Source organism: Microtus oregoni, unplaced genomic scaffold, assembly GCF_018167655.1.
Source record: "Microtus oregoni isolate MIOR12 unplaced genomic scaffold, Mior012 000013F_ref0000133, whole genome shotgun sequence".
Classification (NCBI taxonomy): Eukaryota; Metazoa; Chordata; class Mammalia; order Rodentia; family Cricetidae; genus Microtus; species Microtus oregoni.
Window position 1 is genome coordinate 4,369,146 of NW_024543072.1, and position 19,798 is coordinate 4,388,943.

Genomic DNA, 19,798 nt, shown 5'->3' on the forward strand with positions numbered 1-19,798 from the left:
TTTTGATCAATTGTGGCTTTCTGCAATGGTCTCTCTATACTACGAAAGGAAACTTCTTTAATGAGGGGGAGCTACAGTTATCTGTGGGTATGGGACAGGTTTTTAAAATCCTCTATCTCCTTCAGCCTGTTGGCACTGCACATCTCATTGCCTGTATTTTGCATATAATCACATGAATTCATTTACCTAGCAAATACTTGGGAGTATCTGCTAGGGGCTAGATACTTGATTAGGAACCAGAGAAACACTGAATAAAATTGATACTAAATCAACAACATGAAGTTTCATTCTGTGAAATATTTGTACATGAGCATGCGGGGAACAAAATCACCGTATGTCAACACAGTGAGGAAAACTGATAGGAGCTAAGATGGTGAACATCCGGGGAATGCAAGGCTGGAAGATCAGTTGTTCTGGCAGAGGACCTAACTCTCAGTGAGGGGGCTCACAATGACCTGTAACTCAAGCTGAGGATCCCACACCCCTCCTGACCTTCCTGGGCACCTGCACTCGTGTGCACATATACCCATGTATATACACAAGTCATACACATACTTAATAAAAAAATAAAACCCAGTCTTCCAAAGGATGTGGAAGGTGTTCTGCTGAGATCCAGTGGGCAGGAAGGAGAGAGCCAGGCTAACACGTTTAGGGTAAACAATATGTGCAAAGACCCCATAGAAGGAAAGAGCTTCAGGATGAACAGCAATTAGAAAAAAAGTCCAGCTAAAGAAGCAAGCGGCTGAGAATTTGATATTTTGGGTTGGGGGAGCAATATGAGGCGGGAATGCAAATACACCAAGTGTCAGGGTGTAGCAGAGGCTCATCTTTATTATAAATAAAAGGAAGGAAGCACCAGAGAGCCTTGGGTGGATGTTATGACCAGACATCAAGGATTGAGCAGTTTTGGAAGAGACCAGGTGGTACTCACAGTTAGTCATCCAGAGAAGGGCATCATGGCTTGGACTAGGGTATGGGTGGAATGCATGCAGATCATCAGTGTTGGACTTAATAAAAAGCTTCCATATGTATTATATATTTGTATTGTAAAATTATAATTATATATGTATATATAATTTTAACACAATTCTTTCTTGATTCTTGGGAATTTCACATTATGTACCCTAATACCACTAACCTCCCTGTTCCTCTATATCTGTCCTTCACCCCTGCAGCATGTCCCCAAAAGAATCCCCCCAGAAAATTAATTAAAAACAAAATAAATCCACCTCGCTCCTCCATCTTTCCAACACCTCTTCATTCATCTCAGTGGCACTGGGAGATGTGGGGTGTCACATAATACCCCTTTGTCTGATCAGTGCCACCCTCAAAATGCTCCTTGCAGTGAGTCACTGGTCTGGCTCAAGGGCTCTGGCACACCATCATAACTGGACCTTCACTGAAACTCCTCTCTGATACTCTGTGGTTTCCCAGAGTCATGGATCCTGTGGTTATTGCTCCACCAAATATATATATTTTTTTATTTCATCCCATTTTGCCTCTGAGTGTCATTGGAAGTCACCAGTGTTTCAGGGGAGTGGGTTTCTAGGTTGTGATAGATTCTCTGGACCACCCCTCTGTTTATGTGGGATACTGGAGACATACTCTCCCTTAGTCTCCCAGAAAATAAGTAAGTATGCTGTGTATTAGGGTTCCCTAGAGGAACAGAACTTTATGTATATATATATATATATATATATATATATATATATATATATATATCATATATATCTTATATATATATATATCATATATATCATATATATGGAATGGGGATTTATTATAATGTCTTATAAACCGTCGTCCCACTACTCCAACAATGGCTGTCTACCAAAGGACAAGAATCTGGTAGTTTTTCAGTCTACAGACTTGATGTTGCAGTTAGTCTTCAGTATATGCTGGAATCCAAAGAAGTAGGCTCTAATGCCAATGAAGGAATGTACTTCCTATTTAGAGCAAATAGCAAACAGGCAAAGAGAGATAGCAAGCTTCCTTCTTCAGTGTTCTTTATATAGGTTGCCAGCAGAGGGTGTGGCCTAGATTAAAGGTGGATCTTCCCATCTCAAAGAACCAAATTAGAAGTGGCTCTTCCCACTTCAAGTAGTTCAATTATCCACCCCCACCAGGTGTGTGCAGCCATTTGGGTTTTAGTTAATTTCATTTGTAATCAAGTTGGCAACTAAGAATAGCCATCACAGGTAGGGAACTGCAAACTTGCCGGAGCCACCAAGTCTTCTCCTTTGACCATTCTCTGGGCTCCCAGAAGAGGGAAACATTTCGGGAAGTCAACTCAGTTACAGAACAGAGTATGTCATCCCGTCTCTTGACTCCAGACTCCAGAAAAATTACAAACACGCGTGCTAAACCATGATGGTGCAGAGACAGGCTGGTGGAGACTGGCTTTCCTTTGTCTTCTCCAGCTACAAGGCGGCTCTTCTCCGTGTTCTCTGAGGTCTTCGCTGCCTCCTCTGCACAGCTCCCCACCAGCCCTGTGCTTGTCAAATCAGTTCTTGTTCCACACTTTCTCCGTTGGTTGAAGGAGGCTTCCAGAGGTGAAGATGAACCACTGTCCCTTGTGACCTAATCTTCCTTGTCCTCAACTGTCACAGTGTCTCTGCTGCCACTTATTTGTGACCAACACTTATCAACCTTTATACTTGACGATAGTGGCTGAGGGGTTATGAGCAGGGACAAGGAATGAAGGAAGGAATCAGGAACAGTTTGTTCATCTCCAATGTCTGCCTCACCCGTGAAGGATGGCTTGGCAATTTCATGGGCTTCCTCAAAAGCTGCCATGCAGCCCTGAAGCCTCAGGCTGTTTGAGTTGTGTTCTGGAAACCAAGTCCTTTGAAGTGAGGATGTGTGCAGGAGAGTCACCGGTTTGTCTTCTAGCATGTGGCATTCAGCTAGGAAGAGAAACTGTCCCATGACTCCATTGTAGATTACAAGTTGAGACTGAAATATAACTAAAAATTGAGGATGGTCTTCAAATACTGACTTTTGAGATATCAGAAACATCTACTAACAGGTGGACAGTACCTTTACACTCTCTCTCTCTCTCTCTCTCTCTCTCTCTCTCTCTCTCTCACACACACACACACACACACACACACACACACACTTTGTTTTCTGTATTACTTGGCTTTCTTAATTCTCTGAAAAGTATTTCAACAATTTACAAATTCCATAGTGGTGGTGACCATGTGGGCCTTTTAATTTCAGTGTGTCTCTGGTGCCCCCAAAGCCACCAATTACAGAACTGGGATTTAGTGAATACTTAATGAAAATGGGAGAGTGGTAAGGCAGAAAATCAAATGGAATTGATCATTTGTACTGAGGTCCCGGGAAGGAAAATGGGAGACCATAGCAAGACCACCACATCCCCCAAGTGTCTAAGCCAGTGTCTGCCAATAACAAGGAACCCTGGGTAACTAAAAAATTCACACTTGCAAGATTAAAGTCTAACTGGTAGCTTAGGACAAAATACAACATGTACTGACTGAAGATGAGGTGCAAAATTCCTGCTGGGATTTCCCCAAATCCTCAGAAACTCCAGACTCTTTCCTGCCTTGCCTACCTGGGGTCCCTAATCCTGTCGTCAGAGTAGTGTCTCTCTCTACTAAAGCATAGCAGGACCATTATTCTGGGGAGCTGGGAATTGGGGGGGGGGGGGCATGTCTTTGGAGACCGCTAGGGCCCATTGCTATATAGATACTTAGCATATTGCCTAGTGATCTGACAGAGAGCTCTGTCTTCCCGCAGTCCTGCCTGCTTTGCTGGGCGTCACAGGTAAAATGGGGCAATGCAGTCTTTAGCAATATCTTCCAAGTTGTTTGACAAGCCTTTCGCTCTCCTCATGACAGTAAGCCCCAGAAGGCAGCAGGTGAGGTGACAGCAGAAACTGCTGTTTTGGACTAATTCTTAGTGACAGAGAGGGATGGTAGGGAAAATAGAAATGACAAGAACCTTGGGAGGAAGCCACTATGCTAGCTTGGAATTCCCAACCACTGTTTCTCTTAATGAGGCCAAGAATGATTCAGGGAGAATCTCAGGTTCCTAAATCCTCAGCCAATAACCCATGGCTATGCTGATAATCAGCCTGGCACATGGAGGGGCCACCATCCCAAATGTATGCTGCTACTGTGGGCTTTGTCCCAGGTCACAAAGGAAAATCATGGAAATTTTACTTGGCATTACACTGTGATCTAGGAGGGGAAAGGGAACCCATTGTTTGGAAGAAAGCCATTAAAGAAAGAGGTTCTTCTACCTGAGGTCCAGTGAGCTACCCAAGCCTTCTCTTCAAGTTCCACACTCACAGGATTTCCCTGCTGCACATCTCTCTCGTCAGTGCCGTGGCTTTGGGGCTCCGCCTTCTGTGGGCTCAGTCCATCGCCCTCTGATATTTCCCTCTGCTCTCCCCACTCAACAGCGCTTGCAGGTGAATTCTGGGGCACTAACCACAAGTTAGGACAATGAGGGTGAGCATTCAACTCCTTGCCCAAGGCCTAGGTCCTAAACATATGTGTATGTCATGCTCAATCAAGAGCATAACCCTGTATTCTGTTAGCCCATGCGCCCAGTTGTTATAATATGCTGCTTGTTTCATTCCTGGCTGCTCAGCCCCAAAATAATCACATAGAAACTATATTATTTACATCACTGCTTGGTCCTTTAGCTCTAACTTCTTATTGGCTAACCCTTATATATTAATTAAAACCATTTCTAGTAATCTGTGTATCGCCACAAGGCTGTGGCTCACCGGGTAAAATTCCTGCGCCTGTGTCAGGCTGCTACATAGCTTCTCCCTGACTCTGTCTTCTTTCTCCCAGCATTCAGTTTAGTTTTCCTCGCCTACCTAAGTTCTGCCCTACCTAAAGGCCAAGGCAGTTTCTTTAATCACCAATGGTATTCACAGCATACAGAGGGGAATCCCACATCACCCATTCACCTGTTCTCCTTATTATCTTGAAATAATTTGGTATGCCCACTGTTCCCAAGTGAATAATACCTTTCACTGACATTCCCTCTCAGACCAAGTGCTTTAACACCTAAGATCAGTTCTTGTCTCTAATGATAATCTCTGAACCAGACACTTCTGCAAGACACCTTTTGGCTTCAAGTCTTTGCAGGATTTCTGCCTAGACTCAGGGACCAACTCTCAGAAGAACCAAATATCCAGCCTTGGGAAAAGGTACTGTTTTTACGACGCTTGGATGAGAGATGGTAATAACTATGAGAGCAGAGCAGAGGGTTTGTTTTTTTTTTTTTTTAGGATTTCTATTTCTTTATATTTTATCACTGATCGTCAATGTTAAAAATAAAATCCTAAGGGAACTGAGCATAGGAAAGATAAAACTAGCTGTTTAATAACAGATCTGACTTGGAAAACAGTTTTGAAAATGTCAGTGGTGAAAAAAAGAGTTCTGCTGCTAATAAATTCAGATGTGTCCCCTACTGAGTTATTTGCCCAACCTAAATTTATGGGAAGCAGAAAAAACAGGAGCATCTGATGTTTATCTAGTGGACTGTCTTCTGGGCGCTGAGGTATGCAGAGTTGTCTCTTCCTGCCTTCAGACACAACTCAGACAATTGGGCAAGTCATTGAGAGTACAAAGTAAGTGCCCCGCGTATTCCGAAAGACACAAAGGAGGGGGTGAAGGAGAGTTAGATAAGGTAAAATGAAGATGGAAATATAGACCTGCAGATGTGGAATATTATGAGTGATGGGAGGGGTAAATGGCGAAGGCGTGAAGTCTAGAAGTTCATGTGTTCCCCAGGTCATCATAACAGTGCCTAGGGGTTCTGACACAGAGCATCGCATGCAATGGGAAGGCATTGGCACATCCTTACAAGGACATCACAACCTATGACTTCTAATTAGTAAAACTGTCTCTATCTGAATTTGTGGAGCAAGTCTCTTTTCTGGAAGAAGGGTTCTTTTTTTTTCTGATCTGTTTGGATTAACTCGATGGCTTTGTCCATGTATGTTTGTCTACGTGTTTATGTGTTGACTCTGCCATTGTTTGAGGAAGAGAGCCCTGACTTTGGTATCAGCATGATTGAGATTCCCAACAAAGGTCATTTAAAGGATGCAAGGTTCATTTTGGCTCACAGTCTCGTAGGGATTTCAGTCCATCATGGGGGAGGGTGGGCACAGCAGTGAGAGTGGCTCAGTCCTGATGACTCTTCCCTTCGTCGTAGGCCAGAAGCTGAAGTGGGTATAATGTTTGGCTGTGTTGGCTAGTTTTTCTATCAGTTTGGCATAGGTTAGAGCCATTTTGGAAGAGGGAACCTCAGTTGAGCGAATGTCTGTACCAGATTGGACTTTAGGCAACTTAGGGTACATTTTCTAGATTGACAATTGATGTGGAAAGGCCCCATCTCACTGTGGGTGGTCCCATCCCCAAGCAGGTGGCCCTGGGTGCTATAAGAAAGCAGGCTGAGCAAGTCCTAAGGAGAAAGAAGGTGAGCATCCTCTTTGTTCTGTCTCCAGCTTCCTGCCGTGCTAGAGTTCCTGTCATGACTTCCTCAATGATGGGAAGTCTAAGGTGAGATGAACCCTGTCCTCCGCAAGTTGCTTTTGATCATGGATTTTAGCAATATAAACCCTAACTAAGACACTAACCCTAGTAACCTTCTTCCTCTGCCTCATACTTCCTACCTACTAAAGGCTGCAGCTTTCAAAATTGTGTCATAAGCTAGGGACTAAACCTTTGGACCACAAGCCTCTGGGAGGATGTTTCAGATTTAAACTATGACAGGTACATACCTGGTAGCCAAAATCTATCACCACTTGATATTTGGAAGTTTGGGAGGTAAGGGGAGCAGAGAAGGGCGGGCCCACCCTACAAATACTATGTTGTGGCTATGGGTAGAAGTTTGGGATCCAGTATGTGATTCAAAAGCCTTAGTGGCAACAGATGGCCTGCTGGCTGATCAACACACATTTGAGTCGTATGTCTAAGAGATACATTGTGCTAGACTATCTGGATTCAAAACTGAATGTGATAGAAATCCATTCTATTGCCGGGCGGTGGTGGCGCACACCTTTAATCCCAGCACAAGGGAGACAGAGGCAGGCAGATCTCTTTGAGTTTGAGGCCAGCCTGGTCTACAAGAGCTAGTTCCAGGACAGGAACCAAAAAGCTACTGATAAACCCTGTCTCAAAAATCAAAAAAAAAAAAAAAAAAGAAATCCATTTTATCCCATCTTTTTAAAAAGTCTTCTTACAAAGTTTCCAGCATTGGAGGTGCATCAAAAACCCCAGCATTTACTGCAGTGCTATTTTGTCTCAGCTCCTAGAATCTCATTTTGTTCCTTCCACGTGAAGGTCTCATTTGCAGTAATTTTTCTAGATCTGACGATGGGCAGACATCTGGTACTCTTCCTTCAAGGAATGGGCAGGTGAGCCAATGCACTTCTCTCTCACCTTGGGGAGCATCTCAGAATGAGCTTCCATATTAATTAGACAAAGAATTCACTTTGTTTGGGAGGAATTTGTAGCGCAGAATATAAGATGTATAAGCAAGTGTCCTCAGCCTGAGATCTAGAGAAAAGTCCTTAAAGAAAGTGACTTTGAGATTTGGGGGACTGGACACCCGAACCTCATAGATCCTAGCTGGAATTGTGGAAGTGCTTTAGAGGAGGTCTGTAGCTTGTGCCTTGGTCTCTGTGGGTTGGTAGATGTTGTGGTTGCTACCTTGCTAGCGGTGGGGAATGTTCTGCTGTCTTCAGGAATGGCACACTCTAGTGCTGGCAACTTGAAAAGCTCCTCCTTGGGAATCCTCTTCTTCAGCCTGAGTCAGTTTCCTCTTGACTTGACCTCTGGAGCCAGGTGGAAGGGTGACTTTGTTCAGCTTTGCCGAGTCTGACACACCAGTAGGCTGCGACAGTGGGAAGGTGGACATGAGGGGCGTTAGTAGAGGGCACGGCCCTCACCTCTCCCGTCTCTTATTCTGTTCTCTCGCTTGTTCTTCAGCAAAGGTGGGAGTGGGGTGTGAGTCACTTCTTACATTTCTTACAAAATCACACACAGAGGGCTTCAATACCTTGCTCAAGATCTCAAAGCCTGTAAGCGCTCCATGTACCTACATGGAACCAGAGTCACCAAAAGTTCATTTAGTCAGGGGACAGTAAGACACATAGATATCATAAAGATTGTTATAAAGAAAAAGGTCTATTACATTCATGCTTCTAAGGTGTTCTGAGGCATGCCTTGTGATGAAGAGCCACACAGAGATGTTCAGAGGCATGTTGGGTGAGCTGAAGAGAGTAATGCAGAGAATGGGAGCCTCTCCTGCAATTCTTACTGACGAAAGAGGCAAGTGGAAGTAAGTTTAGAATTAGATGATGCAGAAATTTCCCTGGGCCCTGGGGCACAGGGCTGTCCCAAGTAGGGTCATAGTTGGCTCCTGGGAGGTTAGGGCAGTTAGGCAAAGGAGCAGAGAATGTTATAAACCTGATGAAAGAGGGCTGGAGAGATGACTCCGTGGTTAAGAGCACTAGCTGCTCTTCCAGAGGTCCTGAGTTCAATTCCTAGCAACCACATGGTGGCTCACAACCATTTGTAGTGAGGTCTAGCACCCCCTTCTGACCTGCAGGCAAACATGCAGTCAGAACACTGTATATATAATAAAAATAAATAAATAAATCTTTGGCCCTGTGGTGGAGGCTCAGGCTTTAATCCCAGCACTAGGAAGGCAGAGTCAGGTGGATCTCTGAGTTCAAGGCCAGTCTAGTCTACAAGACCTGGTTCCAGGGCAGCCAGGGCAGAAACCCTGTCTCGAAAAATAAAACAAAACACCCTGCTGAAAGGACAGGTGTTACCCTTCGTCAGGATGGGCTGGGTTTTGCTTAGAAATAATACTGCCTCTGCAGGTGTCTTCTCCTGTCTCCAAAATGGACGCGACGTGGCAGTTGATGGGCAAAGCTTTCTGGAAATGACTATAACAGGTTTTTAAGTCCCAGCCTTAACCCTTCACTCAGGGTCTACCAGTAATCCCATGACTCTAGATGCGGAGATGGAATCTCCAGGACAAGCTGTCTCACTAGACTAGCCAATGAGGTTCATCAAGAGACTCTGCCTCAGTAACTAAACAGGAAAGACATCATAGCAGATAGCAGTAGTCAACTTCCAGCCTCTGTATGTATGCCCACACACATGCGTGCACACATGTGTGCCCACACATACATCTGAACATATATACGCATGCACACCTGCTTATAAATGAAGGGGTTAAACTCCCCACATCTTACAACTGAATTTATGTTTCAGTTCTCTGAGAAGGACACACAGGTGTCTCTCCCAACAAAGAGCCAATTATCTACTGTATCCTTCCATTCAGGGTTAAGGGAGAGGGAAAAAAGGGCCTAAGGCAGCCTCACAGTATCCCGTGGGCAAACCCAGCAGCCCCTTCTGAGTCTCATCCAAGTGTGTGCAGATGTGACCAAAGATGATAAGACTTAAACCTCAGCCAATTAGAAACATACTAATGTAACTGCTGCTTGCTTAGCCAATTATGTTCTAGATGACCCAATTGTTCCTAAAACTCCCTTAGGTATGCCTAAAAGGAGCCCATACGTCCCTCTTGAGGTCTTCTCCACCTTGCCTTTCTGTGGGACAGCAGGCCCCAGCACACTGGAATAAAAACACTCTTGCTGATTGCATACGTGGATCGTGATCTTTTGTAGTACTTCTTCAGGACCCTAAAAATATAAAAAATAATATTTTAAACAAAGAGAATAGAATATTGGAGTTAACACACTTGCTCTGGCCCCTTAATGAGGTCCCTGCAACTACCGTCTAATAAATTATATTGCCCTCCTTTGAAGATGCCATAGCTAGACTCCTTCCTCTCCCACTGTACCAGGCTCACTAGTGGGCCTGAGTATACCCTTCACCTTGACAATCTAGGTGGCTAAGGAGCTCAGCTTATGCTATCTGCCCCCTGAACTAGGAGAAGACTATAAATGACACTTCTTTCTGAATGGAAATATATTCATTACCACACATGAGGCATCAGACATTTGTGTTTGGGAGAAAAGAAATTAGAAAAATATTGTGCAGACCCTTGGAGCATCCCTAAAGTGACAGTCCATTTTTCATAATGATCTATGATATTCATTTGTTGAGAGTTTATTACTTTTGTAATCTAATTCAGTTTATCCCATTTTATTGCCATTCGGGACAACATTACCTTAGTTGTCTCTCTCGTCCTCTAGATGATCATGTTGGCTTCAAGATTGAAAGGCATTCTGTTCAATATAACTGTTTCCTGTAGAGTCACTCTTCTCTGGGCCTCTCTGTCCTCTCATAGCATTTTTGTGACGATAACATCGGCAGTGATTTATGAATCCTTTGTGTGTATGAGTGTGTGTGTGTGTGTGTGTGTGTGTGCTATTGAGTTCCATCCCTCATCATCTGCTTAGAGATGAAATGTTTTATTCATAAATGCTTTGAGGTATCCTAAATGATAGAAATGGACAAATAGCAATAGAAGTTATCAAGGAATTTTTTTTTTCCAATGGTACCAATTAAGAACATGCCCAATAACACCAAATTGACTTTAAGATAGAAAGATATCACTGGGTGGTGGCAAACACCTTTAATCCCAGCAATCAAAAGGCAGAGGCAGTTGGATCTCTGTGAGTTCAAGGCCACCCTGGTCTACAGAACATGTTACAGAACAGCCAGAGCTATAAGGAGAAGCCCTGTCTCAAAAAATCAATTACAGTTTAGGACCTACCAATGTGGACATGCACAGTCCCTGGCCTGGGCTTGTAGCAAATGTTGTTAACACTCTCCTGCCTTTTTCCCAGAGTGTTATAGTCTGTGTGTGTGGGACAGCACTGTCCCCATCTCCACTGCATCTCTGGGCAAGAGAGGATTGGTATGCTCTCACGTCCTGTATCCCTTTGCTCTGGCCATGTGTTTTTTGGTAGATTTCTTCCACCTTAGAACTACAGGAAGTTCGGGAAAAGCGGGGGCACACTTAACCTGGGCTTCAGATGGCCAGCCATCAGCTCAGCTTTCAATACATGTTTCTGGTGGTTCCTGTACTCAGTGATGTCCAACAACTCTGGCCAAAGTCATGGCCCATTTTACCTGGGACCTCTCAGTGGCCCGCTTTTAGTGCCTATTAAGATCTGTATCTCACTAGGACTGTGCTTCTCAATTGTGAGAGCACACTACAGCAGTGCAGCCAGAGAGAGCCAAACCGGCCCCCGTGTCAAGGGTCTACCTGTGTTGCTCTTGTGTGAAATGTGAATAGACTTGTAACCACTTGTAAACACTTAAATAAGTAGCCAGGTTGAGCACACGTGGCCATGAACTATGCCCCATTCTACATACCAAAGGAACCTCTCACACTGTGCTAGCCTGTACAAGGCCTCTACTGAGTACCTTGTTGAAACAAACAAATAAAAAGCATTCTCTAATAGTGACTTGTGGGATTAATAGAACCTAGTACCACTGCCTCTCCAAGTTCAGGCCTTAGCAGTTCCTCCTGATGACAACTCCGGTCACACTGGCACGTTCAGTATCACTTCAAGCATCTTTGTCTTTTCCATCTCGCTGTAGCATCCTTTCTCATAGCCCTGTGTCATATTCCCTGCTCCCTCCCCTCTGTCCAGATCCTTGCCTAGGTGTCGCCTTACAGGGACAGCTTTCCCCACCTCCCTTCCTAAACCAGCAACTCCCCTTATCCTCCATCATCTTTCCTGCTCTGTTTTCTCCATGACCTGTAAGCCAGCAAACACATGGGCATTATTGTGAATTTGATTTTTACTCTCAAGACAATGTAGGCTCCACGAAGTTTTTTTCTGTGTTCACAGAGTGGTCCCTGACTCATAGCGGGGACTCAGAAGACTGATAAGCTGTCCCTTTTATTTGTGCTGTGCAGGGTGACAGCTTCCTCTCTGGATGTGCTGTAGACATATGGGAATCCTATTGCAACCACTTCCCTTCCCCTCTTTCAAAAATAAGAATTTTGGATTCGTTGATGTAGAGGGAATAGGAACATCGATGTTTCCCCTCTTCTTTTGTCCCTTCCTCCTTCCCTTTCTTTTCTTCTCAGTGCTGTCTTTGAACTTGCCGTCCTACCATTCCAGCCCCTGGGAATTTAAGATCACGGTCATGACCATTGTGCTCAGCACCCCTCGGAGCTTCTCGTGTACTTCATCTGTGTCAGTCAAACATAAGCATAACTTGTAGTTTTGAAAAAGAATGGATGGATGTTTGTTTCCCTTTGGATGAAATGGGGTGACTTTGAAAGGTTACATTCAAACACTTTATTAAGCTAAATTGGGTTTGTAGAAAACAACTTAAACAAGAGATCAAAATTAACGAGGGGTGGCTCAGCCACTTGTGTGCCCTGTATTTGAGCTGTGACAATGAGAGGAGCCTTGTGTGCCTGTGGCTGAGGCCTGGCTCCTAAGAGAGGCACAGTGGATCCTGATGGGCTAACCTGGCCTGTGCCAAGGCTCCTGTTTGTGGCCATCGATGCTGTCCACTTGGCTCTCAGCATTACGCCGTACCCGACTCTGCTAGAATTTCTTCCTACATCGAGAAAACAGTGGAGCTCACAGCATATCAGTGAAAGTTGGTTTGGGGGCACTTCGTAAGAAAGGTAGAAATCAAACACATCAGACTACAGAATCTGTCAGGAAGGAAATGAAGAGTGTTTGACCGTGTCCCTGAGAGGTTTGACACTCAGTTAAAAAACAGTAGAGGGAAACCGCCTGCGTTTTGACACATTAACATTTTCTGTTTGGCTTTCATTCCAATTTTATTCTTATTACCCTCACCCAGCACTTTCAGACCATTACCGTTTCAGTACTTTTTTCTCCTTGAAAATGCACTTTAATTATTAAAGCAATAGTTACTTATTTTTAACTCATTCACTCATTCTAATGATATACAATTTATGAAGTAAAAATTTGAGTCTCTCTTTAGAAAAACAAAATCTCAATGTGTGATTGTTAGCCAATCCGTTCTCGGGAAACACTTAAGAGTTTAGTTTTTGACCATCATGTTAGCAAAGGTGAGCATGCCCCTTCTCTCTACTATGTGTTTGCTAAGCACGTGCCCACCAGTGTTCTCCCACTTCCTGTTAACTGTATTGACTCTTCGTCTCCATGGGCATTTTGCCTACAATCTTGACTGCAAGATAAATGCTTAGAGGTATAATTACTTGGCCAAAAGAATTACATATACAAAATGTTCTTGATGTTGTTAAATTGCTCTCCAAAATCCTTTACACTTTGAAGTAAAATGTCTTTTCCTTTTGTGTTCAGTTGAAAGGCAGTATTGTGAGCAAATGCAGGGCAGAGACCCAATATCATCTGATTATGTTTATTTTCTAAGCAGAGACATAGCAAGTCTTGTCCATGCTGCTTCTACTCAGATAAGGAGTCGGCCCACGGGGAGCCCAAACATTGTACATAAATGGAAATACTGAACGTGATTCTGATTTTATTTCATAAGCAATACAATAAAACAGAGAACAACAAAACAAACAGAAAGCCTGTAATCTCTCAGCAGAGCACCTGATCCATGATGGCACTGACTGCGGAGGTGGGAGTCACGGTGCTGGCTCTCAGTACTGAGTACTTGTTAGCACAGTTCTTGAGCAATCGTGACTGAGGCGAAGATTGGCACAATCCTACTGGCTTCCCAAATAGGTTGCCACATTTGAGATCAGGAACTATATAAGTCTGGCAAAAACTTCAAGTCTTTCCCAGGGTTTGAAGCATACCTCTGAGAGCAAAGAGTTTTTGCTTAGCTTCTTCATCCGGACAGCACAAAGGCGGCCGGCACCGCTGGCTACCTTTACAGCTTTCCCCGGAAGTCCTTGATTGCAAAGATGAAATGCATGACTTCACAACTTAAGAGCCATTTCTTATTCTTCATTGCCAGCCTAAGAAATTTTAAGATGTGAGATTTTGCCAGTCTAGTCTTTACCCTCTAAAGAATTTCAACTTGAAATCAAAGGAAAGGATTTAGAAAGATCATGAGCCCTGTCCCAGGGAGCTGGACTCCGGCCTTGGTCCTGCGGGTGATTTTTCTCATGACCTCTCAGCTGCTTGGGAATTCTGTCCTAAGAGACCAAGCAACTCAGGGCAGTGAGGGGAAACACCCACAATGAGACCAGACCTTGTCAAAACTAAGGTAGTCATTGTACTTAATTGGGCCTTAATTTCCCCTAAATCAGAGAGGTTCTGCTAAATATACACAGTGACCAATAAGGAAAAGTGAACAGTGGGGGCAGCTTGTTGGCAGGGGGCGGCGCTTACCATTATTTTATGTTATAAAGTTAGGATTTTGCTTTTAATTTTTTCCCTAGGAGATTAAAATCCTCTAGTGTTTCCCCGTTCCTCCTTCCCTCCCTCCCTCCTTCCTTCCTTCCTTCCTTCCTTCCTTCCTTCCTCTTTCTTTCATTTTGTCTGTCTACCTCTTTTCCTTCTTTCCTCCCTTCCTTCCCTCCTTCCTTCCTTCTTTTCTTTCTTTCTACCTGTCCCCATCTGTCCATCTTTCTTTTGGAGAGCTATCTCTGCTTCCAGATTTTCTGAGCAGGGTGATGTGGAAATGAGCCTAAGGGGGAAGTGGTGTCAACAAGGTCTGGCTGTAGGAGGAGTGCCTGAGGGGACTCCCACATCATCTGGCAGTAGCTCATCCCCCTCCCTCCAAGACCTTGTGCATGAGCTGTGGAGAGTGTAAAGGGTCTTTCCGACACACGGGAACAAACCGGGGATTTGTTGACATAATATGCATTTAAGGTCCTCTTTCAGTTGAATCAGAACATGAGCAAAAGCTAGCCTCTGTGTTATATGCCCTGATTGGAAGAGGTTCAGAATGACCTGGAACCCCCATCTTCCTAGCTGTGAGCCTTTGTAAGTTTCCATTCATTCAGGCACTGGATAATAATGTTCCAAGTTCTGTTTTCCATGGTGGCACAGTTCGGTGGCACAGTCCCTACTCTCTCCCCATGAAAGTGGACTCTAATGGAAGAGGCATGTCTTCTAGACCAGACTACAGAAGTTACTAGTTAACCACAACTCTAGGCAAGGCCTGGGAGGAGCAGCAGTCCTGTAACCCACCAGGCTGCCTGGGCTGAGGGGACCCTGGTTTGTAAAGCCTTTGATGCCGTGTGTCAGATTTCCTTCATATAATGCCACACCGTGATCTTCAGAGGATACACTTGGCCTACCAAGAGAGGTTGTCCTGGATTGTGGAGTGTTGTCCTCCTCCCCCGTCATTTCAAACTGTGTCAAGGGTGCTTCAGCCTCTTCTTCTTCATCTTCCCTGTCTGATCATCTAGAACTACTTGGTGGGTGGGGGGAACCCTGCTTTGTTTCAAGGAGCTGTGACTGAGACAGGGCTGGGGAGGTGAGGGGGGAAAAGGGAAAGGGAGTGGGAGAAAGCAATGCAAACTGTGATAACTTTTTTAAAATGTAAGTTCTCTGCTCTTTGGGAGCAAACATCTTAGGATAACTAGAGAGGGACTCCATAGGTCGCCTGGCCACAGGCAGTGCCTCTCGTCTTAGTTACTGTCCTAAGCCCTACCAGCTCCCATGGGGAGTTACATAGCTCTCCCAGCCTGTGCTTTCTGCTGGGGAGAAATATTGAGGCTCTCACGGTGGTGTTTTTATTCTCTGGAACAGCACCGTCTGGGTTTTCTGCGGGAATGAGGAAAACAGTTGTGGATTTGGTCTAGACCTGGGTGATCCTCTTCCACTCATGGAACCAAGCCAGCTCTCCCATTTCTGGCTTTTCTTCCCCGCCCCTACATTGCCTGCCGAAAAACAACTACCATTTATGCCATATGGCTACAAAGATCAAAGGCCCCCTGAATATATTTCTAGTTGACTGTACTTCAAATGTCTAAAATATGTTTCTACAGATGGGGCGCATGGAGCAGGAAGGAGGTAGAGCACATGTGTGTTAGGCATGCATGTGGTCTGCACAGGATGGCACAAGCTCAGTACAGCTCACCATATGTCCATCTTCTCTTTAGGTTCGAATCTTCACATACCTCATTGGACGGGAAGCTGCTTTTGCCGACAATCTCAAGTGGATGGCCTGTGCCAACAAAGGTGAGTCTCCCAACCATGCTGCACTCTGATTGCTGCTCTCCGGGATGCAGAATGCATGGCACACATATGGGGAAAAGAGGGAGCCCTAAGGGAAAGTGACTTTAATGCCATATTCTGTGGGTCTTTGAAGACCATCAATCTAAATAAATTTTCTTAACCTTGAAAATGTATTTAATATGACTTCTTGTTTGATTATTATAGATGACTAACTACTAACCTGCATTTCTTAATTATACATTACATTTTTAAATGAGCTTCATAAGCATAATGCCCCAAACAAGAGTAGAAACATACATAGAGTATAACAAAATAACTTTAAATTTATATCAATATATCAAAATCTATACCAATGTAAAATATTTGAGGTTAATAGTTGTTATTTATCCTATATTCCTATAGCCCCACTAAATGATGACAAACACACAGTACCCACTGAAAAACCAAAAACCCCACCTGTTGAGAATGTAGGCATTGTGTTCTCTAGATTGTGTTCTGTTGTCTGGGGATAAAGGCATCTTTAGGGAGCTTGAGAAAATTGAGATAATGGTCAAGTCTTGGAAAAATTAGTTATACCATTTGTTATCCAGTCTCTGTGCAAAGGGAAAGCACAACAGGTGTGAGACTGGGCCAACTCAGGTATCAGCCTCGAAGCTATTCTGGATGCAGAACTCGGAGGAAGCTGCAACAGAAGCACACTAAGAGGCAGATCAGCTGGGCCACCTCTTTTGACTGTTGTCTGTTCCCCTTGCTCTGAAAACACACAAACTTTCAAAGGTAACATACATATCTATATTAGCACAGTTACGAACTGTGTGTTGTACACAGTCAGCCAGATATATTTTTTTTGTTTTATGATTGAGCATGTAAAATATGCATTACCTGTCCTGTAATTTTACTTAATTTGTTTTTTTTATATCTGTAGCCAGGATTTTTCAGGGGTCCTCCCCCCAGTTAAACTGATTACTGTTATCCTTGAATGAATCCTGTGGAAACCAAAGCCTAACCTCTTCCCCAAAGCAATACATTTTCTGACTTTCATTTTAAAATTGAGGCATCCCTAAAGTATCTAGATGGCTTTAATTCAGTCATCCTATGTACAATCCAAGTCTCTAAGCAGCTGTTGTTCACTTTATCAGCGTTCAAAAAATTTAAAATTAACATGGGCATTATGGAACATATTTTAAATGATGCCCATCACCTCAGACACTTTCCTTCTGTTGGACAAATTCAAAATCCCCTTGTCTAATTATTTTTAAATACACAAAAATTTAGTGTAGTCACCCTGCTGTGCTATAAGAATACTAGACAACCTATTTGATAATATATAAATAAATATATCCTATTTAACTCTCTACTTCTTTAGCTTCTGCATATGACTTAGAGCAGACAAGGAGGCTATAATTGTAAGATAAAATCTATTTCTAAATTATCTTTCAGGGATGTAAAACAGCTCTTCCCAAAAATACTATGTTTCTATAATGTGAGGTCCCAGTCAAGTGACTATGCCCTTTTCTCATTTTTAGTAGCTGGGGAATCATGGAGGAAGAACTGTGCAGAGACACTTACTGTGCTCCAAATATCCACGCATCCACGGCCATTCCCAGTTTTTCAGCATGCCCTCACAACAGGTTCTTGTAGTATGAAGGAATTCAACTTGGGTTACATCTGAGGCAAAGCATCCAGGAGCTTGTTTGGGCATCCACACTCTTCCTTTAGCTTCCATGAACCCTGAAGCTTCATGGTCCAGATAGATCAGAGATGGCATTCAGCAGGCGTGCCACACTCAGGTCCCTGAGTGAGTGGACGGATGGCCCTGTCCCACACTAGATGTGTGCCAAGACTCTATGTGAAGCCATTGGGATTTCTAGGTTGGTATTTTCAATGACAAAGCTTTGGCTACAGGACTAGTGAAATTAACCTTAGTTTGCATGAGTAGTTTAATATTCAGCATGGAGTAGTAATTGTTCTTCCTTTGAATGAATTTTTAATTGACAAATACAAACAATAAATAGCATAGAGCTTGATGTTATGATGATATAAATACACTGTGAAATGGCCAAATCAAGACAATTAATTTGAATTCCATTACCTGCCTACCACGTCCTTTTACTGAGAGCATTCAACATAGATTTTGGATTATGTTCAGAAATACAGGCATTGTCATTAACTGTAGTCGATACACTGTGCAGAGGAGCTCGTGTGTTTATTCTTCTCATAGAATCATAATTTTGTATCCCATTCCTCTGTCGGTTCTTATTAAACAGAAGGATTAGTGAAATGGTGCATGCTAAGTTCAGTAGTTCAATACTAGTTCATAGGTACTTAATCATTTATGGATTTTTATACTTATGAAATCAATTTATTACCAATCCCAGCAGTGTATCAGAAACAATGCTTGGGGCAGAGATCAGGAATGGAAGTGACAGTGCCTTCTAGATTAGTGAGGACTTCTTCCATTTTTCTATATGGTCAAGAAAGATTGACTTTAAATCCAGCCTATTGGATTTTAAATCCAACCTTCCTCATGTACCTTCTTACTAGGTACTGGGCTTCATTACCTGCCAAATGCGGGTGGTATAATACCTGCCCAATACAAACGCTGTAGGCAGGAAGTTAGATCTTGTGAGATGTTCTTCCTGGACTACACCTAGCTCTTGTCCAACATGTCCTTTGCTGGAGACACAGTAGATTTGATAGTTTCTCCCCTGGACACAGGCCAGCAAACCTGAACTCCTAACTTCCAACCCCTCTTCCCAGAAAAGATTCTGTCACCAGCCGTGGTCACTTCGTCAGACATGTGTAGAGGTAAGCCCCGAGGCCAACGGGGACAGAGGAGCTTCATAGAGCCAGGCAAGCAGGCCGCTCATGTGGTGCTTTGGCTTGGATGTGTCTTTTATTTCCTGTTTCTGTTTGGAATGGTCTTTAAGCACATCTCAATTTCCTCACCTCGGAGAATGACGGACATCACTGGAGAACATTCGTGTTTCCTTGACTCTCTGAAGTAACACATAGTATAGTTCTTTTGTTTGTTGCTTGGCTTGCTTCATGAAAGTGTCCGTCTTCCTACTCATCCCAGGTCACATGCTTGGTTTCCTTTCCAGAGCAGGTGCAGCAGGAATGGAGGAGGCATGGGATGAGGGAATTGAGGACTCCTGTTGACAACAGAGGTCTCTCTGTACAGCTTAGAACTTTCTTGACATTTAAATAGAGTGAGTTATGCTTCCCAGTTCTTTTCTTTCTGTGGTCATGGCAAACAAATGTTCCTTTCTTTATTTATTTTGAAAAGCATTTTTATTTTTGTCCCTGCCACACCAGATTGCAATTTTCCCCCATCAGCTAGTAGGCTCTTAGTCGTGGGTGATTGCTTTTACTGTCTGTGTCCAGCTGATGAAAATCCTTCAAATTGGAACTTTGTCTTAATCAACTAATACCCTATCTTTGCTTCATTTTTGTTGTCATTTACAAGAATCTTTGAAATATTCTTGAAAGATAATTTAATCAAGCCAGGACCTAGCTCTGGAATTTAGCCCATAAAGTTTATAGTTCAGAAAATCTACAGAAGGCAGGCTAGCTGTTATCTGGAGAGGCCTTGGGAGCCCCTGAAGAATGCCCTTGTTTCTGCCAGAATACTGTCGCATGACAACCAATGGCTCCCAACAATTTTCCTATTGTGATTTGGAGTCTCCCTCACCATGACAGCGTTAG

General features: G+C 43.5%; 1 protein-coding gene across 2 annotated transcripts in view; it reads left to right on the forward strand.

The window, feature by feature from the left end:
- Positions 1-19,798, forward strand: part of Cacna2d3 (calcium voltage-gated channel auxiliary subunit alpha2delta 3) — an 835,389-nt gene that overhangs the window by 529,487 nt on the left and 286,104 nt on the right. For both annotated transcript variants that reach the window (XM_041662952.1, XM_041662953.1), the window contains exon 12: positions 16,015-16,093. In XM_041662952.1, the coding sequence (XP_041518886.1) occupies positions 16,015-16,093 (79 nt within the window). The remainder of the gene's footprint in view (positions 1-16,014; positions 16,094-19,798) is intronic.